The sequence below is a fragment of the Halictus rubicundus genome, chromosome 17 (assembly GCF_050948215.1).
Source record: "Halictus rubicundus isolate RS-2024b chromosome 17, iyHalRubi1_principal, whole genome shotgun sequence".
Taxonomy (NCBI): Eukaryota; Metazoa; Arthropoda; class Insecta; order Hymenoptera; family Halictidae; genus Halictus; species Halictus rubicundus.
The window spans coordinates 5,170,324-5,192,118 of record NC_135165.1 but is presented as its reverse complement, the minus strand read 5'-3'; the positions used below and the strand labels follow the sequence as shown (position 1 = coordinate 5,192,118).

Sequence of the window (21,795 nt, the reverse complement as noted above, 5' to 3'; positions counted from 1 at the left end):
GAAAATTTGACAGCGCGCAGCCGCGAAGCAGCATTGCCAGATAGGGGAAATTGAGGGGAGCACAGTTACCCTCTCTCTGTCATTACCAGGTTAGTCACGTGGCATTCTGACACGTGCACGACAGAGACGAAACGCGTCACGTGACCGGGCCGTGGCGGAAGCGTGGGGATGCCCGCAGCCGGGAAATTGGAGAATGGGGTCGTAGAAGGGGCACGGTAAAGTGGGAGACAAGAAGTAGGCGAATTCGAGTGTGACGTCACCTGTTCACCGCGATACAGGTAGCTCTGTTTCGCCTAATGCTTCTAACGCAGCATAACAGATGGCCCAACTGTCGTCTCTGCGATCGCGAGTCCCCCCTCTCCTCGTATGGACAGCGCGCATGACGCAGTGTTCGAGAAAAGTCGAATTTGCGAAGTATGACATATAACAAATTTTTTATCGTAAGACATTAGTACAAATATAATGTAAATAGTTCGTAATACTACCTACGATTTTTACTAAATATATAAACTTATTGTTTAGCTTAGAAGTTACTAATTTTCTGCCGACTCCCATAAGAATCCGAACACTGTGTGGCGCCGCAGCTCGTCCATCCAGTCCCGAATACCTGGCTAAATGTGGACAATGATCTACACGGATTAAAATGCATGTTCACATTTAGTTACGAGTTGTACAAATATTTGTTCGACCAGAATATAAATTCTAAGACCGTTCTACTTGACGTTAGTTTGGGAAACATTTTTGGTTGACGTTCTCAAGGGGTTTGACTGCTACAGTAGGCCACATTTTGCTGCAATGGTACTATTTTAGTTGTTGCATACAATAGTTTCGAAACAACATATAGTAAAATAAAATAATATATTCTGAAAGTCGTTGTTTCTTTATAATTTGTGTAGTCTATTTGTTTCGTTCTTTAGGTGTCGAGTTCTGAATTTATGAAAACAATATAAAAAAAAAAAAGAACTCTGCTGGTCCAGGTAGCAGGAAGAAACACTCAAAGCAAAGATGCTTTACATTTTCATCTACAGAAATGATCGATTTCTGAGAAAAAGTGATAGGTTTATCAAAGAAGGGCCTGGATGAGGTGACGTCGTTTGAATTGTGCATTTGTATGCAGAGTACCAGCCACATAAAAACGATTGATTCAGTCGTGTGACGTGGATCGGACGCGCATAAATCCCGAAGAGAGTGGACACTCACGTTCTCTCATAAATTAATAGTCTCCGCTTCCACTCATTGTCGGCAGTGACCGTCACTCTTCGGAAATTACATGACTCGGTTAATATACTTTGAATGTGTGCTGCGGGATCCCCGGTCAGTTTCAGCGTTTTTAACAGAGGGAAATCCTCGTCTTTGGATCTCCTCAGCCTCCTGGACGCTTTCGCGTAGCATTTCCATAATTGTGGCTCGATCACGATCATCTCCGTTAGGGAGCAGGCTTTCCGCAGGAATTCGACCAGTCCTTTGTCCCCATGGTTCAGGTGGATCCACATTGTCACGGAGAAACAGAACACGACGTCGAAACGTGGCTTCTCGAACCGCTGGAGATATTCTTCCAGGGTCCGGTTGCTCTCTTCGCCGAAGAAATCCAGGCACTCGAAGACAATCCGATCCGGTCGAGGATTACGTTCCTGCGCTCGCTCGATTAGGATCGGATCGAGATCCACGCCGAGCAGAGAGATTTCCGTTTGATGCAAGGACTTCTCCAGGAACTCGTGCAACACGAACGTCAGGTCCTGGAAATGTTCGTGCGATGGTAAAAATAACGTTTGCATGTGGCTGGGTCTTTAACCCTCGATTGGTATAATGATTTTTAGAAACGCATCTGATATATGTACACCGGGGTTTTGACAGACCCTAAACAAAAAGAACAAAAGGAGTTCTATATCCGATACTAGAAAGAATGCAAATGTTGAAAATTAAAATTATAGACTGCGGATTTATGCATCTATAACAAAAATGAGTAGATAATAAAACTTTCACACAAAATTGTGAAGACATTAGAAGAATTTGAGAATTTTGTATACTACTTCGACTTGCTAAAGTAATTAAAAGAAAAAATGCACGTTCCTCGCAATTGACTTAAAAGATGTTTATCTTGTATAATGGACTACAGTCTAGTGGTCATGCTCATGCATAAACATTTTTGCGAGAAACTGTACGTCTTGGTTCATTTACTATGATAAAGATTAAAGGTTGCAGAGGCTCGATTTGGATGTTTATCGACAAATTACTGGAAGTATGTTTACGGAAACGAGTTCCGGTGTAAAGGCGCCGCGACACGGCGGTATTAATACCGAAAGGGAATTTCCGGAAGCGGCGGAGTTCCGAGTGATTTTCAAAAAGGGATAACACCGTTAAATTTAGTCGTGCGCCGTTTGTAATTTCGGATCACGGTCGGGCTCGTCCCATTTTCGTCCGACAGCTGTTTCAGTCTCACCCCCGCGTTACAGCCGACGTCTAGGCCTACGTATTTCCGGCCCGGATGGGCTGGCCGCCACACGCCACACGGAAGTTGTCGCACGCGCTCTTCCGCAGGATGGAATTGGTAATAATTCATGAAGTTCCCGTGCCGGCTAGCGCCCGGATCCGTCTTATCTTTCTGTCTATCCTTAGATTGCGCCGGGGAATCCTCGTCCATCGGGAAAAATCTGAAACGCAACCCACCGTGCAACTCGCAATTATCAATTTACAAGAATCCTCCAAAGTCACTTTCACACGCTCGCAAGACGCTTTTGACGGCTTAGCAGCCGCGATTAGACCCACTAAAATCCTTAATTTTTTCCTTCGTAAAAATAGTGACGAAGCCAACAATATTAGATCTGTAAAGCGCTGCAAGTGGCCATCTTACATTAGACAGATTTCTTCAAACTTTTAGGGAATTTTATTGTAATGTCCAAGTAAATAGATTTATTGAATAATTCTACTTCAGCGCATTCTTGCAAACTTTTGCAGTATAGTAGTGTCATTTAGGACACGTTTTTTAGGTTTCACAAATCGTGTAATTTACGAAGAATACATGAATAATGTAAGATATGGGAGATCGCAAAGCAACTCATTGCGATGAAAAAGTTGTACTACAGAATCATCAGGATTTATGGGGTAAAATGACCAGTATGAATTTGGTATTATTCCGCTAAAAACTTGTGAGCATCACTTTGAATAGGGCCTCGGCGTCCTCGATAGTCTGCTTAAAGATTAAAATGATGTTTCATGGATCTGTCGACCTTGTGGATCCAATACGCAGGGGGAAATAATCGTCGCGAGATATTTCACGGCGTAACATCGCTGTCTAGACTTCTTCGACGGTAAAAACAATGGGAGACGACTATACACGCACGATAAAAGTCTGATAAAGCGGCGGTGGGGATCGAAGACGCTGTAAGAACGGAAGGATCGAGAAGATAATTCGCCGGTGTCCGCGACCCAAATAAATGCAGCCTTCGATCGGCGTTCGCGGTTGGGTGCGAGGAAGGTCTGAGAAATCGATGATGCATTGTCTCGCCATACCCGCAGAGAAACTCGCAGTTTCATGCTGCTGTTGCTTGCAGTGCTTGCGCCATGCGATCAGATGCATTTCTCGTGAAATACCAATTAGATTTAAAGCAAACAGATTTTTATATTTTCACGTTGAATATGTTTCATCTTCGTGAAACGTTCAGTTTCTGTCACAGCAATTTGGCAACCGGGGAGCACATGCTACCAACGCGGGTTACGAAACCTTTCCTTCCACGCGTCGCTTTTTATTTATACACGTGTCCATTGGTTTTTACACCCCCTTGCGTAAAACCGATTATAATCGAAGGAAAGAGGATGTCGAAACGCTCGGCTCGATTCTTAAAAACTCATAACAGGTTCGCGCGAGCCAACCATCGAATGTCAATCGATTTAACGTAATTAGACTGCGGATGTCTCTGCGGTTAATTAATTTGTATTAATCATCAATAAAACAGATATTTTCCTATATTATATTAAGTAATAGGCACGATAACCAGAATCTTTATGGAAAATAAAAATTGTCTGAAGTTGGTATAAGAAGCAGGGGCCAGTTAGAAGTATCTTTCTTCCCAGAAACTTTTAACTGGATAACTTTTCAATCACAAACTGGTGTGAAAACGTGACGAGAGATAGGTAAAATTGAGATGGCAAAAATTTTACCAGAATCTAGATGCAATAAAGTTTCTACAAATATGAATGCTATGACATAATGAATCGAAAGAGTTGTACCTTCCATTTCGTACTAATAAATAATACTGCAACACTCGAGAAGGAAGTATCTGGAGGTAAGGACACAACTGTTCCCACTTCGAAACTCATTGTTTACGCGTTGCAAGTGGTGGGTCTCGATACAGCGCGTATTGAACGCGCAGCTGAGCTCTCGAGCATCAGGATTATCGCCGAGGCAGTCGTTTATGAAAGGAATGTCCGAGTGGCAGCCAGGTCGACAGGTTTCCGGAAATTTCGGATGAGCCAAGGCTGACCGTAGAGCCCGCAACCAGGATCAGGTAACCCGTGGATCGGTGGACGAGCAGCACGAGCCTCTCTCGGTCCTGCTTCAGCTGGCAGCGGCTTCGGCTTCTGTCTCTCTCGGCAATATCGTAAGGTAATCAGGGAGGTGGAAAGGAAGCAGAAACGAAATAGCTTGCGGAGCAGGTGTTAGGTGTACGGGCACGCACACAGAAAGGTCCTAAGGAACAGAGAGAATGCACAGTTCTTCGTGGGCCTACTCGCGGCAATTTCCTTTTTCTTTGTCAGCGGCAGATGTGCCTGCAGGCCGGCCGGTGCAGACGAGCCACGCAGCACGAGATAACGAGGATTATACGAAGGGATACCTTTCGAGAGCAGGCAAGCTGCCAGGCCGAATCGTGTCTCGTGTCCCGTGCGCCCAGGACTCCGTTTTTTCCATTCTGCTTGGACTCCATCGGCCAGGAGTATCGATAGTATTTCACGCCAGGTTAGAACGGGATAGAGTTTCAGGAGACGCGAACTAATGAACGGCAGAATGCCTCACGGAGAACCCGCCGTCATTCACGTGCCTGCATCGATCGGACAAAAAACCTAGCCCGACCCTAGCATCTTCTCGAAGGATCTATGAGGGTCGGTCAAACATAAACCGGACTCCTTCAATCAGTGGAATATTTTAAAAATACAAATGACTGGTTTCTCTATGCGCGTTCCGCTACAATCTACACAATTTTTGTCAACGGATTGGTAATTTTTTAATTCCAGGTCACAACTGCATGAACATCCACTTATCTAGATCGGACTATACTGTTGTATACAATACAAAGTCCGGTTAATATTTGACTGACCTCGTAGTTCCTTGCTTCCCTGCCTCTTCGGGATCGTCTTCCAGGTCCTCGCGCATTTTCCACATAATAATCGTCCGGAATTCTTGTACGTAGACCATTCGCGGTTTTCTTTTCATTATCATGTGCTGTTGCCATGCGCAGGGACACGCGTGAAGGATACCTTAGAGGTGACAAGGTGGTATCGTGTCTCGCATTCTTCGCAAACTCATCATCTCTGGCTCGTCGCGCAACGTGCCGCTGGCGTTCAATGAAAAAATGATTCCGCTCGGCTGAAACTGCAGCGGTCTAAGAATTTCGTACGAATTTATGAATAAACCTCGTGCCGGCGTGCACGATTGCCACACGACGATAGTTTGCCTAATTACGGAGGCCTCGACTAATCGCGGACAGATTGCATTCCGCGGCATAATTAGCCGCAGAACCTTCGTTGAACAGTTAGGTCGATCTAGAAACCCCGCTTTACGCGAAAACGTGGCGTAACAATCGCGGACGGTGGATGGAAGTCTATGATATTGTTGCCATTTACGTTTGGCACGTTACGATGACTCGATCCGCCAGTATTCACGATAGAATCTGTCAGAGGAATCAACATGACCCATTTCAAATTCTATGATTTATGATTGCTGCGGATCTTTATGCAAAATTGTCTGCGTTTGCTCCAAGAGGCACGAGCCACTTATTGTTAGACATTTTTTTTTTCTTTTAATGCATCTCTAATCTTTCTACTTTTCCAAATGGCTGCTGCTCAGTTTGATCATACATCAAATTCGCAATGATCACCTTTCTAAGATTTATACCTAGTTCTGGTCCTTTTTAAGACTTACACCTAGATTAGTATTTTGACATTTGCGCTACCAACAACTCGGTAAACTCAGTGACTCAAGCATTTGTCGACGCACTTTCCAAATAAACATTTTGAGATGTCTCGCCCACGTGTTCATTTCTGTCGCTTGTTGTTTCAAAATCCTTTTGTGATGTATTTATAAACATCTTAATATAAAATCTGGCATTTCATGCACAATTTGGGCTAATAAATGTGCCTAATAGCTTCCTGTGAACGAATCTGTGAGTAACTGTAATTCATTTGTGCAGAATACAAAATGATTCTGACTAGATCCTGAAATGACTGGACTAACTTAAAGGCTAATTCAAGTTTCACTATCCCCATCCTATTTTCAAGATCTTGTAATTTTTATACGTTTCGAAAGCCTTATTTTTAGTGCTCGGTGGTTCCAACAGGAAAATGGCGAAACTGTGTTCGTCGTCGAGCGTACGGCACGTTCAGTCGAATCATGTTGAATTTTTTAGAGATCCACGGTTTCCGGAACGTGGGACGACGACCAATTTTGGGTACAAAGGACAACGAACTCTCGCGGTGGCTCCATTCGATGATGCATGGTCGTTAGTCATCGTGGTACCGTCATCTATGATTCTGAAACGAGTAACGCCTGAAGGTATTTCACTATGTCGCAACTGTCTTTGGCTTGTGTTCTCGGTGAAGTCACGTCATTGCACCCAATGGCAGGAGAATCGTAAACAAATGCGTCAATGCGGCCGCAGGAGACAGCCAAAGCAGAAGAAACAATTCTATTACCGTCATTGAACGTTGCCTCAACCATCAGTTGCATTTTATTCCGTAACTTGTACGTTTTTAACCGTTGGCGGTGTGCTGACTTGCTACACCTAATGTGAGATACCTGTTTGATCTATGATGTAAACAGTCTCAGGATAATCGTAAACAGAAAAATCGAATGTAGAAGTTTGTGTTGCATAAACATAAATATTGTGGACATTTTTACTTCCTCAAAATGAATGAATCAATGGATGAAATAACTCTTTCCTATCGAAAGGTCTTTATAATTTCAACAATTGATGATGGTAGGACATAACGGTGGGATACGATATAAGATATGATCTTTATGCAAAGTAAAAATTGTCTAAGTCAATTGTAAAGAACAGAAGATAAATGTAAATGTATCTTTATATTTGATCTATCCAGTTTCGTCATAAATGCACAAAATTGTTTTTCAAAAGTGTTTTAGTCGACGTGAACTTGACGAACACTCATTATCAAGACCACCGTGTATAGATCAAAACCTGGATGTCTCAAATTTCTTCCCCGTCTCATATTCATGCCGTCTCTGCACCAAAAAATGGCGTCCGCAGCAGAGTTGCAAAATCAATAGTAACTCGAGGATCTACGAGCAAGCGGTTATACCATCGCTACCACCACGCAAAAAATAATTTATCCACATTTTTCGAGGAAGTGGGAGGCATGCTGCGTTTCCTCGACGGACAATGGCGGCGTGCCGAAAGGGTAAATATTTTTCCGAGTCCCGTTCAATGGTACAAGGACAGCTGCGGCTGGTCTCGTCTACCTTCGATCCCCTCGTTCACTATGCCTAGATCCGTCCGTTTGCAGGTAAAGTAAAATGTTCCCGAAAGTCGACCGTGAAGCAATCGGCTCGTATCCGGTGTATTGAAAACGCCGGCAATTTCCTCGGCGGGAAATCCGCTTTTTCCGGATTCTCGTAGCCGACAAAACGGGTATCGTGCGTCCCGCGATCGGCGACGACAATCGCCGCGACAATAGGCGAGTCGTTTTCTAAGCCGCTCGAATTTGTTACGGGGCGGAAACGGCTCCCGCGCGTCTCTCGTGTACGCTTGTTGCCATGAATGCCGGGATCATGGGGTATCTTGTATTCGCCACGCGCGTGTTCTCGCCGATTTTTCGGGGATCGTTCCTAAGCCCGATCCGCAAACACGACTTCACTCGAGCATTGCGGCCGTGGCAATCCTCCCCGAGGATTTACAGCTTTGTGATTTTTTTGCGGGATTTGCAGCAAACCTGGATACCGATTACCATATTTTGTATAGCTCTTCAAACAACGAGGTGCACCTGTGCTTTAGCTGGGGACAAAATTTCGTGTCGCTTTTGAAAAATCAAAAGTTTTCTGGAAATTAATTCACGAAAGTTGTTCTTGTTAATGCACAGCCATTGGAGAACGTATACAGTAATTATGCAAAATAAGTTCGAATAATCAAATTGGGTCTAGAGGGACGAACAGAGGGAAAAATGGCGGTCGTGTTAATTTGCTGATATGGACATGTGGGTCCAAGAAGCGAGTTCCCGGCAGTCCTTCTGTTAATAAGCGTATGCAGTTGCACGAACATCCGCGATCCAGCAACCATGTATCGCGTCGCGCCGCGACGGAAGCTCGTCTCGTAAGCGGTGCCGTCATATCCGGAATAAGAGCTGGAGAATTCTAATTCAGCTGATCCCCGGGTGTATCGTCGAGATCTGTTTGCTCAGCCGGTTCCACGAACCTTATGCCCATTGTCAGTCGCTGATCCGACTTGTATCCGCGTGTCCTCCACCCCCACCGCCGTGCCAGCGTTCGCGCGAGCTCAATTACGAATGGTTATCGGAAACGTGGGAATGTTCTCGCATGATCGCGCACCCAGCACGCCGCTTATCACTTCCGCGGCTCGAGCAGCGCCATAACTGACGCAATTTCCCGCGAAATCGATAGCGCTGGCATTTTCGAGCTTATTGTTCACTTGCACCGGCTTGCGAGCGGCGATCAGGATTTCCCTCTTATTGTTAGAGCACGTGCTGTACGATGCTGAATGGACATGTAGCCTTGACAGAGTGTGTTAGGCAGATTTGCGGTTGCAGCTTGTTGCGAAAGTGGACCCTTTCAAGCCTTTTCATCCTTGCTGGGTCTCTTTTTATTTCACGATTGTGAGACGTAGATGATATTTGACGAAGCGTGACTGTGGATTTTTATGCAAAATTAAAATTGTCTGCTTTGTGTTCTTAGTAATGGTAAAAAGCTGGAAAAAATGTGTATTATTCATGGCAAAAATGAAGAAGCAAAATATAAAACTTTTGTATTATTTTTGGTTTGCTGAAATTATTAAAAGATACGCATCGATCAAGTGCTTTGGCGGTACAATGTCACATTTCCAAGATGCATCGACTACTGATTAGCGGAGCAGATTGGCCTTCGGTTGCAGACGATAAATTTTCGTTGTACGCGATTTCAAGGGGCTCGAGCATGCAACTGGATCACCTCGGCAAGGATACGTCTTGAATGCAATTTATCGGGTGCTTCGAACCAGGGAGAACATTGTCGTACGCGACTCTCGCTATGTCGCGCGTTCGCGGTATTTAATAACCAACGTCCTTAGAATAGTGGTTAATAACTCGTAAGTGGATCGTTGAATTTTTTGCGTTCGTGTCGTCACTGAATGATGAGATCGTACAACTTTTGCGACGATTTGTCGGGACCTTTAGCGACAGTTTTCGATGGACGCGCGATCGATGACGTTTATCGATTGTTTTTTCCGAAACAATGAATGATATCACTCCTGTTTCTCGCTAAGGGTATTAGTAACGCGTTTCGCGAAGGTGAGCGAAAGAGTTCCCCGTGACTCGCATACCGAGAAAACTATGATTAAAATTGTAGTCGACGGTAGTCAGTGCTTTAGCGTCAACCCTCAATTACACAGCGATAACGTTTCCACATTAGAGTACTTCCACAATTGTACCTCCTTGTGCAATAGCTTTCCTAAATTATTCAGTATCGACATTCCCATTAGTGTTTCATAAAAATCATTTTAAAATAATCATATTTTTAAAATAATATATACCCAAAGAAATAAATTTCCTAAATAATTTTAAATTAAAAATATTAAACCTAGTGTTAAATTCTTTTAATCCGTCTACTCTTTCGAATTACACCTACCCAGTTTCGTCCAAAATGCGTAAAATCCACAGACTACCGATCGCCTACTGTGATTTAGTTGTTTCCGGAGTGTGCTCGTCGCGAACCAAAAAATTGCTATTGCTTCATGACGAGTACCTTCACAAATGAAAGGTTGAAGCGTGTGGCTCGATTTCGCAGTACACTGTCGACTGCTGAACATGACCCTGTGTCTCGTGTGCGAGGAGACAGTTCGTTAACTCGGATTAGAAACGCAAGATCGGCTTGGCCTCGAAATCGATATTGCGGGCCTTGCTCACCGAATCGGACGTGTCTGGTGGACGAAGGTCGGTGCCGAGGGAACAACGGGAGGCAAAAAGAAGAAGGTGGGATGACGGTTTATCGTACGAAATGGAGTGCCGATCCGTGGCCGAAGTTGCGAAACCGAGGCTTCGTTCACGACCGGCCAGGGGATTGGCTCGATTCGCTCGCGTGCCGATTGAGAAACGGCCCTGATAACGAGATTCACGAAATCTCATTCTGTTCCTCCAAAGGTCCTCTATATTTAAAAATTCTACCAATAAAAAAAATCGAAAAACAGCGTCTCGCTAATCACAAAAACCTAGGAGAATCTTTCAGGAGTTTGTTCGAAGGATCTCCCAAATGTGGAGGAAGCTGTAGCATAAGACTTAACTGTTCAAGTATCCTAAACCCATCGTGGGACATTATGAAGACGTTGAACCTCAATATTCGAGACAAGGTTTCGCGACCGTGAAAGGAATCGCGATTGTGTAAGCCTGAAACTGAGAAGGCCGATGTGTCAATCTCCCCAAAAATTCGTTACAGTGCCCCCTCCTCTCCGCTAGATCATGTTCGACCATGCTGGTAGTCGAGAGCAATGCAATCACCAACCAGTAATTGCACCGGCGGCGGCTGCAACACCTTTCCAGCAACGTGCGTGTGCACTTCCTCGCCGTCAATTACGGTCGACTCCTTAATGCCATGTGTTCGTACAAGGTGTTTCGGCACGCGTGTCGCAAGCCACGCGAGCCTGTACGAATCCGTTTTGACGACCATAAAGATTCCTCAAAATCAAGCCAATGATACTTGGCGATTCAATGAAATTGATAACAACGCGAAATTCGAATCACTCGGATTTCCACGCAGTTACCGAGGAATCGTTTCAACACCGCGGACACCGTACACGTGGGTGATCGGATTTTACTGGCTTGTTGCGTGAGTTGCGTCATGGGCGCACCTTTACACCGTCGAAGTGTGAAAAGACCCTCGTACACATAATGGGTATAATATCTGGATATGTGTGAAAGAGATGTTCGTGATATTTATGGAAAATTTTTAGTCACTAGGGTGTAGGGCTAAGAAGCTCGATCATTGAGAAGTATAATACGAGATAATATTAATCCATTGACAAAACTCTTAACCGTTTTTAATCATTTTTTAACGAAGCTTTTACCGACATATTCGTGACACTTCTCTGGTAAAAATCCAACACTAGGTAACTGTTTTATCATTTAATATTCATGCTGAACTGACTAGTTCGGAGAATGGAGGCTCCTCTGCGTCGCGGATTAAACAAGTAAACATGATCCAAACCCTGTCGTGTTTGGTATCGTTTTATCCAGAAAAATGTCACGAATGTCTCCCTAAAAATTTCATAAAGTAATACTTGAGGACAAAAAAGTTTTGTCACCGATTAGTTGCTGGTCTAATTAGATTAGTTGGTCTGGTCGCTACCCTAATGTCAACTGGTTTCCGTCGAAGCTAGGGGTAAGAGGTAGAGAATAATGTCTGTACACGGTACAAGCGACATTTCGGTCCCGAAGGTTTTTCGCATGTATCAGGCATACTGAATCTCCCGGAGAGCAAGGCACTGTCTGCCAGCGACTAGCGGCTGCGAAACACGGGAACGCGAACCTCGGCCCGAGGTCGGCATTCTCTCATGGCAGTCGTTTCACTCGTTCCCCGAGAAGTGTCCTCGAAAATCAACGCAAACGTTCATTGTCAGCGCTGCCAGCCAGACGGCCGAGCCGGCTTGTATCGGAAACGTGCCGTTGCTCGCCACTGCCTTGATGATAGCGGCGTCATTGAACACCGGCGTCATTGAACACCGGCTAACACCAACTCAGCTTCCCCCTTCCGCGAACACAATCGTTCCTATGGTGGGAGCGTAACGCGATTGCGCGACCCTGCTTGCTCGAAGACCAGTCCGAAACGTTTGCGGACGTGTCGAAACCGTGAAAAGCTGTTCACGATTTGGAAAACTTCAGGGGATTCACGATCGTAGATCAGTGCGCACTTCCGGATACGCAATCGGCAGGCTTGCATCGCCGATTGAAGAATGATCGAACAATCATTCCACTCCGAACTGCCGCGTGATCGTTATCGACGCGTACTTTTTTCTGTTTCCCATTCTTCTTGATGCTCCGTAGTGGGGCGAGAACGATGATGAAAATAAGTGTACTGCTTAACCCTTTCGTAGGTGTGACTGGGTCGCAGGCATCCTCTTTAGAGACAAATTAAGGATGGAGTAAACAGTTCATCCTAGAAGATGTTCCAAAAGTTATCTCGTGCATGTTGTTATGTATTGTCATGTTTGTCACGACTCTTTCGTCGATGTCATTTTTCTGAAAGTAAGTTGAACGTTACCTTTAAAATCCAACTACATTTTTCCAACGAGATGTTGCGACTCCTGGTAGCTCCTTCATTTAATTTTACTCCAATTTACTCCATCACGAGCTTGACTCCGTATTATTACAACAGGAGTGTAAAAGGTCTAAAACTTCTAATAGAAAGTCTAAAAGTCCTCTAAAAGTCTAAGTACAAAAGATTAAAAGAGCCCTGTCTAATAAAAACAGAAAAGTACCGTTGAAAGTAATTGCGAGACACGATTCCCAGCGAGCATAGTCAAACTTTGATACTTCGTCCCAACATTCAACATTGCAGGCCATTGTGAGCTTTATCACGCTCATTGGATTTTTCGTTTGAAACCGTCGACCTGACGCAACCGTCGACGATCGTTATCGGCAGAACTGTAGGTGTGTACGTTCTCGCATGCTCAACGAAACGGGGATTTATTGGTCCCTATGAATCAGTAGACACACGTGCATACCAGCGCAGTATTTACACATGTTCGAGTGTAAAGCGAGTGCAACGCTCCATGCTCGCTCGGGAGAACGTCACAGTGATTGCGTGCCGATCATTACGGCGTCACTGGAACAATTGGAATTTACGTAAGTATAGTGCGAAAGAATGGTTGAGCCGCCGCCGCCTCCGCCACCGCCGCCGCTCCGTCACGATGGAAAGTTTACGCGATAACCATCGATTCTCGGAACGGTTAATCGCGCTCGAATTTTTTTTCATGATAGACGAACCTCTCCGAACTTCGATCATGATGTACCAACACCAGCGTGCCACGTTCTGAATCGGTACCGTTTACTTCCCTTTCCCTGGCTCTTCGCTTCAATTTTCTGAATCACCGTGTGTGCTGCGGGATCGGGGACCTCGGGACACTTTGCGAAAATGATCCCGATTGTGCCAACAGATACGCTGAGTTATTGCAATTATTTTATTATATTCTATTAGGTTGTCCCAAAAGTTTCTATCGCCATGTGCACGTCACCTGTTCGTCAAATTGCGACTGTCCACTTTTTGTGTAAATGCTTAAACTCCCCTGTCTAATTATAACACACAGCTCGACGAAAATTTGGCAAACTGATGCGCAAGGGTGCAGAGAAGCGACCGGCAAAGCTGACGAACTTCATCTCCCACTCCTTCATTTCCTTTGCAAGGAAACTGTCGGATTTTTTAAGGAAATTAACGAAGATAAAAGTGAGCGGAAATAAATCTGAAGGAGCTTCTTATTCACGGAAGATGCCTGCGTGCTCGGGACGAATAATAATATCCGGCGACCACCGGGCAGGGGAGTTTTCCATAAAACGCAGTTTCTATAGGATACACGCATCCTGTCGGGTCGTGGCCTCTATTTTCCATGGTGCACGCGGCACGGCGCAGCTGCCAGGGAAACCCGGACGAGGAAGAGGACGCTTTGGAAACGTGAACAAGGCGAACAAGGGGATCGGACGCGTTTTAATTTCACCGCAACCCCATGGAACCGTGCGCCAGCGGTTCGCCACGGCCGAAAGATGCACAACTGGCGCACGTGACACACTATCTTCGGTTTCGACAGAAATTGGGGCGACCCACTGTGTGTCCAACAAAGGCAAACGGACCGAAATCAAATTTCAAGTCCGTATACCTCGCCTATACATGCTTCTTACAATAATCAATATACAGCGCTCCTAATTATTATTTTATCCCCGGATAACGGACCGATCTTGTAACTACACTGCGGAACTTTATGCAAATTCTACATTTCACGTCTTATTTTATCAAAGCCAGAATGAGGAACAAGTTCAATTTATCTAGAACTAGAGAAGCCCTTATGGTACATAAGCATAGAGCATAGATGTCATTAATGTTTTCTTGTATTTTATAAGTGTTTAGGGCCATTCACTGTGTCATTTATCAATTTTTTTTTAAACGTATTTGTGAAGGCGCTTTTCCTAGACACATTATTCTTTTTATTGTTCCTGATTCCGGAAACTGCATCCGGTTTCTTTTCGTTCACACCTCGTACGCGTCGGACAGCATGGATCGTTCGAATAGGTCGCGGTACGGTTCCGGGATCGATAATGCATCGAAGGCTCATCCTATTGCACATAGGCGAGTTTGTATCTCGCGTTCTTATCTCGGCACCGCCTTTCCGTCGTTTGTAAGCGTCACTCACGCGTGGGAGGATCCGTGTATCCCTCCCAGTGCTCCTTCGCTACCATCTTCGTCCACAGTGGCTCGCATCGTTCTCGGTTTATGAAATTTCAGCGGTCGGCTTCGTTTTCTTTTTTTTTTTCATCGTTGAACGTTCATTCTCATCCGCCTTTGTTATCTATTAATAGCTTCCATGACTTCAATTTAGAAAAATTACTGCTTGCATAAACGCTCGCAGTTCCTGGTTACTAGACTGCGGATCTTCGTTGGATCTAGGAACGAATGAGGGTTACATTAGTGATTAGATTGCGGAACATTTATACAAATGTAGATTTCATGGATTAATATAAAACTGTGAAAATCGTCGATCAAAATTTTACTACGTCGGATTACAGAAAATATACTGATGTTACTTCTATCTTATCAACAGTATAAATATATTCTTACTTTCTCTTCTGCTCTTTGTAGAACGAATCGTGATATCAATTCGCATAGAGATCTGCAGTGTGAAGAAAGGGATGATAATCACTCGTGATTTTCCGCGTGATTATTACAAGAAGAACGTCTAGCAATTACTGGCGCCATTTGTTGCATCCACTAAACTTGTACATGCATAGAGAAACAGCTGTACACCAGATGGTAGGTATTGTTTCCGTTGAAAGCTTTGCATCTTCCGCGAAAAGAAATGTTTCTTGCAAACTGAGTTAAAACGTCGTCTGTCGGAACATATTCGACGAAAAGTCTGTGATACATAGCACCGCCTAAAAGGTCTAAAACAATTGAAGAATGCATAGAGAAACTGTAATTTTCGAGGCGATTCAAAGCGGTGTTTAGAGAAAGTGCCGTTTCGCTGAAATCAATGCGGCGAACGAACGGCGTCCAATTATTCCCGGATAAAAAAGTTGATGGGCCCCCCCGACGATATCCTGTTCCCCTTGCCACAGAAACGGCCGGTGTGTGCTCGTTCCTGTATCCTCTTCCTTTTCCTCCCGGCTTCTCCCTTCGACTATTTATGTATCCTTTCTCGGGCCGAGCCGGGGCATGAGCGAAAATGCTGGCGAACCGGTTCCAGAATTTTTCGTCGGTGTCCATGTCCCGGACTTGAGACCGGTATTCCTCCACGTTGCTGCAGGATGCGTAGGCCGTCCGACGCGGTGCATTTTGCGGATTGCCGTCCATTCCGGATACGCGAATTCGTACCACATTCGTGTCACGAATACAACACTCGTATCCGCCTCGCGCACGTCCGGATAGAAACGATGCAAATGCTGAAACGCGTCCGCGCGAAACGGGAATCCTAAACTCCTCGACTTTCAAAGAAATTTCAAATCTGGAAGAGACATTCCACTTTCCCTCGCAGCTTCGTCACGTCGTGATTGCGCAGGACTTGTGAAACGCTGGCAAAAGATGTAAAAATAAAAATTAGCATGTTACGGTTAAATTCTTGAAGTTACAATTATAAGATACAAGTATCGCGCCTGTAAAATTTGGAGCAAATCATATTTGCAGAAATTGTGTTTTAGGGAGCTTTTATCGAATTTTCGGGATCGCTTCATTTAAAAATCGCTGGGCCAGGATCGAATTTGACGGCAGGCCTCGGTAGCCGTTTCCCAAGCGTGTCTCTCTCGCAATCGTTATCTGCGGCTCGAGCGAGACGCGTTCAAACAATAATCGTTCTCGGTACACACAGCCTTTATCAGTTGCAGCTCCTTCAACCTTTCCGATGCAACGGTATGCAGTCGATGATCTCAGCCGATTGGTGACGCTCAAACGGAAGTTTAGGTTTATCAATAACGCGTTTGTTCGTCGAACAGTCAGGCTATTCTCCGTAGAGATAATTACCATACGGACAGCCTCCGCTATTGTAAACCTCTTACAAAATCAAACGATCGCGCGACTCTACGTGATCTTGTATATTTCTACGCCGCATTCTCGACAAATGAAGGAAACTGTGTACCTCGTGGTTCACGAATTTGAATCATTGCCTTGGACGGTCTTGAACGCCTTGAACGCACGTCGAATAGCAAACGTATCGGACGAGCATTAGCTCGACACAAAGTGGATGAACAAGTGCTCCACGTGGTCTGGGCGATGCGTGTTTTACCAGAGGTCCCCGAACGCAGGGGCATTTTGCGCAATGCAGGCTCCGCGATACTTTTTGATCGATTCTAATGTGTGTCACTGTGACCGTGCGCGCGCGTGCGTGTGGAGCGTGCGATTGAACTCGAAATCCCAATAAAAGTCGAAGCAGTATGCGAAGAACTGCATTGTTCAATAAGGTAGCTTCAATTCTACACTCTGTGTCAAAACCGGGGGACACTCTTAAAAAACGAAAAAACTATTAAAGTGAAGATAACTAGTTCTAGCCGTGACAAATCAACAAGGCGGAATGCGTATAATTTATTTTTATAATCCTCGTCACTATTACTTTTCTATTACTTTTAGAAGTTCCAACAATGTTTTCAATACAGATTGGTTTAGTTTTTTAAATTGTTTTCTTTCTGGAATGCTTCCATTTGTTTCCGAAGCACATTTTCTTCTACATGTTGTTTGCTTAGCTAATATCTGCGAACAGTTGTCCAGAGAATTCGATCTCGGGGGCAACAGAGAACGACAAACAAAGTTGTAGTGCACCCCGACAAGAAACAAGTGTGGATGGATGTTTGTTTGTGGAGGGCGAGCAGAATTAATGCCGCGGCTGCCAAACAAACCGAACCCATTGTCAGCCAGTGCTTTGTCGGCCGGTTCGTCTCCAGAGGTCGGTGAAGAACGGCGCTTAGAGGAGATTTCGGGAATCCGATCAACGTGAAGATCAAAGAGAGGCATGTAGATACGATTACGCGAGTCCGACCATTATGCCCACCACAGCTGCATCTTTGTCCGGGTGGGTTACAGGAAGGACGGACCTCGAAGTGGATTGCGACAGTTGACAATGACGACCGAAGCCGACAGACGGTGTCCCATTCACTGTAACATCCGTGGACGTTCTCTAGCACCGATGTGCGCAAACTGAGGTGTTTTTTTTTTTTTCGATTAACTAGATCTTTCGAAAGAGCGTTGATCTGATGCTATTGTCAGATCTAGAATATTTTCATTGCACACGATCTTCCTCACTATGAAATCGTAACGAAGTCATATGAAATCATACACACAAAGACATTTAGTAATGTAGGAACTGTTTCGAATCATACTAACTTTTGGCGGTGCCTCAGAGGAGACAGTCGAGCGCAAAAGGTCGAACGACGAACGGCACGTCTGAAGAACAAGTGGCTCCGTTTAGAAGGTACACACGAGTGAACGCGCACGTGCTCGTCGTTACCGGACGCCCTCGAAAGAAAAGCATTTTTAATCGGGACGACTTCCGGAACGGCCGATAAAGAGCTCATATCGCCGGAAATGGAGTTGCCGACCGGCTAAGAACTTCCGTATCTATTCGGGAGCGGATAATCGTCCTCAAAGAGTCCCTTTTGACAATAAACCATGCACCCTTCAGCCGAAGCAAGAACATTTTGATATAGGAAAGAGTATTCCAAATATACAGCGCTAAAGTAACTGTCCCAGCCATCGTAAGCGTTAGTATTATCAATATGCTATTTTCTAAATATTTTAGTGTGTAGACTAGGCTGATGATTACGCTTGTTCGAATGCACCTATAATAACTTGTGTTCAGGAATGCCGACTATTGGACGGGGGCGGAGATAAGGCACACTTAGCCTATCTGTCGAAAAGCAAGACTAATTTCAGAATCATTCTCCGTTCGTCCGGCGGATAGATAGGTCTTTGTTGCGCTCGTAATCCCTTTCGGGGAAGACAAGCTCGCGCCGGAAGTTAACGTGCTTTCGGAGCCGGCTCGACCGCTGCCATCCTTTGCCGGCGTTAATCGAGGAAACGTGACCGTTTGGTAGTCCGTGACAAGCGGTAGAGACGTGTCTCGAGGCCGAGAAACCACGGCAACCTGGAGGCCGCAGACATTTATCGCTTCCCTGGCCTATCGGCCGACGAGACGAGGCCGAGGCCTCCGAATGGTCCACTTCGCAGGTGCTTGACCGTGCACCACTGCAACTACCTTCGTAATTAACGAAAGTACCGGGTACCCGATCGTAAATATCGGCGTCGTCGTCTACGGAATTATGGCAGACGCGCGGTGCTCCGATTGCCGGCACCTAAACGAATCGATGTACACTTCGAATTCAATTCGAAAGATTGGCCTGACACTTTCCAATGCAATCACTAGACAGCGGATTTTTATGCAAAATTAAGATTGTCAAAAAGCCACTCGGGAAGTTCTTTCTTCCGTTAATGATTTTGGAAGGTTGCCAGTAACAAATGCATAAAATACGTAGTCTAGCAATTACCAAGACGAAGTTGCAGTAATAACCAATGAGACCTTCTAAATAATTGTACACGATTCTACAACATCACGGATTAGCACACACCATGAAACTTTCGTTCATCTCAACCCTTTCTACTGAACATTCCTGCTTCTACTAATTCGCAGTACAAAATGAGATAAACCTCGAAAAAATCGGTGAAGATTAAACCGACGAAAACCCAACCCAACGGAATCGACGTGTAGCGGTATAGTCGTTTGGTAAAACGATCATCGACGAGGAATACCACGAATTTTGGTGTGGTCCGAGGCCTAGGACCAGAACGGCGAGCCACGTCCGAGTGGAAAGTTGCATAAAGTCGTGCAATCGCGCCGGCGGAAAAAGCGTAACGGCATGTTCGATCCACATTGGCCAACATTTACGTCGAGAACACGATACCGGCAATCAATCGCAATACGTGTGTCGGACAGACACGCCGTGCTAATCCTTCTTCTTACGAAAAGCCGCGACTTGTACCGCTTCTCGAACGATCCCCGGCCGCACATAGCCGGACAACTTGCAGAATCGTCGACGCACATTATCATTACACCGCGGGAAAACAATAGAAACCGCGATAATAAACTATACGAGCGATTACCAATATATGTGTACGCACCAGCGAGATAAACGATCGAATTGTTATGGTTATTAGCGGTATTCGTTGCATTACAATTTGTTGTGACTACGATTATTACAACACACGGCCGCACTATGAATAAATTCAATGCAACGAGGTGCAACAATCGGTGTCATCTGATTCGCAATCGCCTAACATGACGTCAGTTTTTTTTTCTTTCTTCGTGGGTACACATATTATTCCGAATCGATCGCAGGGCGGTTCTACGTCGATGTTTCAGCGGTGTTTACAGGAAGGAGAATGATAATGGTCCCGACGTCGTACGGACGACGTTCTGATAAAACCGTAGCCCGCAATCGGGTGCAATCTGACGTTACTAAACAACCGGTTTGCGACATTGTTATCGCCGCCGTCACGAAAATTAACGGTTTACGCAGAAGGTCGTGTATCCGTCGAGAACTTATGCGGGGATGAGGCAACAGTTGTCCAAAGTGCGAAACACTTATTCATTCCCATATTTAAACATTTTTTTCGACTCGAAGAAGCACCTCTAAATCGAAGCTAAAATTAGGACCTTTAGGGACGGTGTCGAATTAGAATTAGAAAGGAATTTTACAAGTCCTGGAATGTGTTTCTTCTAATTTTGACAAGTTGTAAATAATGTATTAATTCTGTTCAAATATTATCAATCTTTCTGTTTCATATTCCATCTACTGATTTTTGTCACAAATGCATAAAATCCGCTGTCTAGTTGTGACCAATAGACGAGGGACTTTATGTAACATTTTCTATCTCAATTGTAACAAACAGAAGTGAAATTCAGAAATTCATCTCTTCTTTTAATCTGAAATTCTTTTGAATTTTTGAGTGTCTTGCGTTTCAGTTCTATCATAAAATCCACAGTCTAATAATCAAGAATAAATTGTCAATTATATTACTAGCTATTTACAGTGGGTCCACCAAGAAGATCAACCGTTGGCCTTAAAACAGTAGGTTCAGAAACATGCGCAGTAAATAAAAACTGCTGCGTAAGGGTTTGAATGAATCAACCTATGACTACAATGAAATCAAAAGTCTGCCTCTCGCAATTGCCAAACATTGGCTAAGTGATTGCAACTATCTTGCAGTTTGTGAGGTAACTAAGAAACTTCGCTAACTGTCTTAATCAATAGAGATAGACAAATGATATACAAAATTGTAAAAAGTGATCATTCTATTCCTTCGTTACAAGAGTTCTTGTTCCTGACATCGAAAAGATGTTTTAATCGCCAATTCCCTAAACTAGTCCAAACAGTTATCTCAAATGACTATTGTAACGAACGAGTTGAATAATCTGGTAATTGTTAGTCGAGTTCCCATTCGTGCTTCATGCAATGCACGTTCAATAATGACAACTGGGCGCAGCACAAGATTTCCTGGCCATCTGATAAAATCGATACGAAAAAATAGAAGTACACTTGTCCGTCCGGCGACTATTCTGCGCGAAGAATTTGCAGCTGGCATTGCGAAAATGGCAAATAATACGACTCGGTAGGATCGGATACCTAAAAGCAAGTTTTTGTAATCGGGTGCAATCCGACTTGATTAAACGAGTCTGTTGCACCATGATGGTTCTCTTATGAAAAGTAGAATTCTGCAACCGTGGGGAAACGATGCACGGCCATGATGTAATAGACGGGAGTGTTTACAAAAACCGATACGCGTTATTTATTGCTCGTAAAATCGAACGATACGATTCTACCAAATACATACATCGTTGGTCTCATTTCGTAATACTCGAAGAATCATCTTATTTACAAATATATTCATCCGGAGGCGATTTATAACTAGACTGCCAGAACCATTATGTAAAATCTTCTACTTCAGTTCTAACAAACAAATATTTTTAAAATTCCTCCGATATTCCTGTTATTTCATATTTCAGCTATTTATTTCTGTCATAAATGCATAAAAATTGGCAATCGCAACTATCCAATAGTATTTTATATTTAAATCTTATGTGGATCATTGGAGCTACTTATGCTGATGATCACAGATCACAG

General features: G+C 44.4%; 2 protein-coding genes across 3 annotated transcripts in view; one reads left to right on the top strand and one right to left on the bottom strand.

The window, feature by feature from the left end:
- Window positions 1–21,795, top strand: part of LOC143362480 (hydroxylysine kinase) — a 187,193-nt gene that overhangs the window by 86,864 nt on the left and 78,534 nt on the right. The window lies entirely within an intron of this gene.
- The window catches only part of LOC143362500 (putative RNA methyltransferase CG11342), a 31,381-nt gene continuing 9,680 nt past the window's right edge, over window positions 95–21,795 (bottom strand). For both annotated transcript variants that reach the window (XM_076802723.1, XM_076802722.1), the window contains exons 2-3: window positions 2,441–2,651; window positions 95–1,736 (exon numbers count right to left, since the gene is read on the bottom strand). In XM_076802723.1, the coding sequence (XP_076658838.1) occupies window positions 1,197–1,736; window positions 2,441–2,641 (741 nt within the window). In that variant the 5' untranslated portion in view covers window positions 2,642–2,651 and the 3' untranslated portion in view covers window positions 95–1,196. The remainder of the gene's footprint in view (window positions 1,737–2,440; window positions 2,652–21,795) is intronic.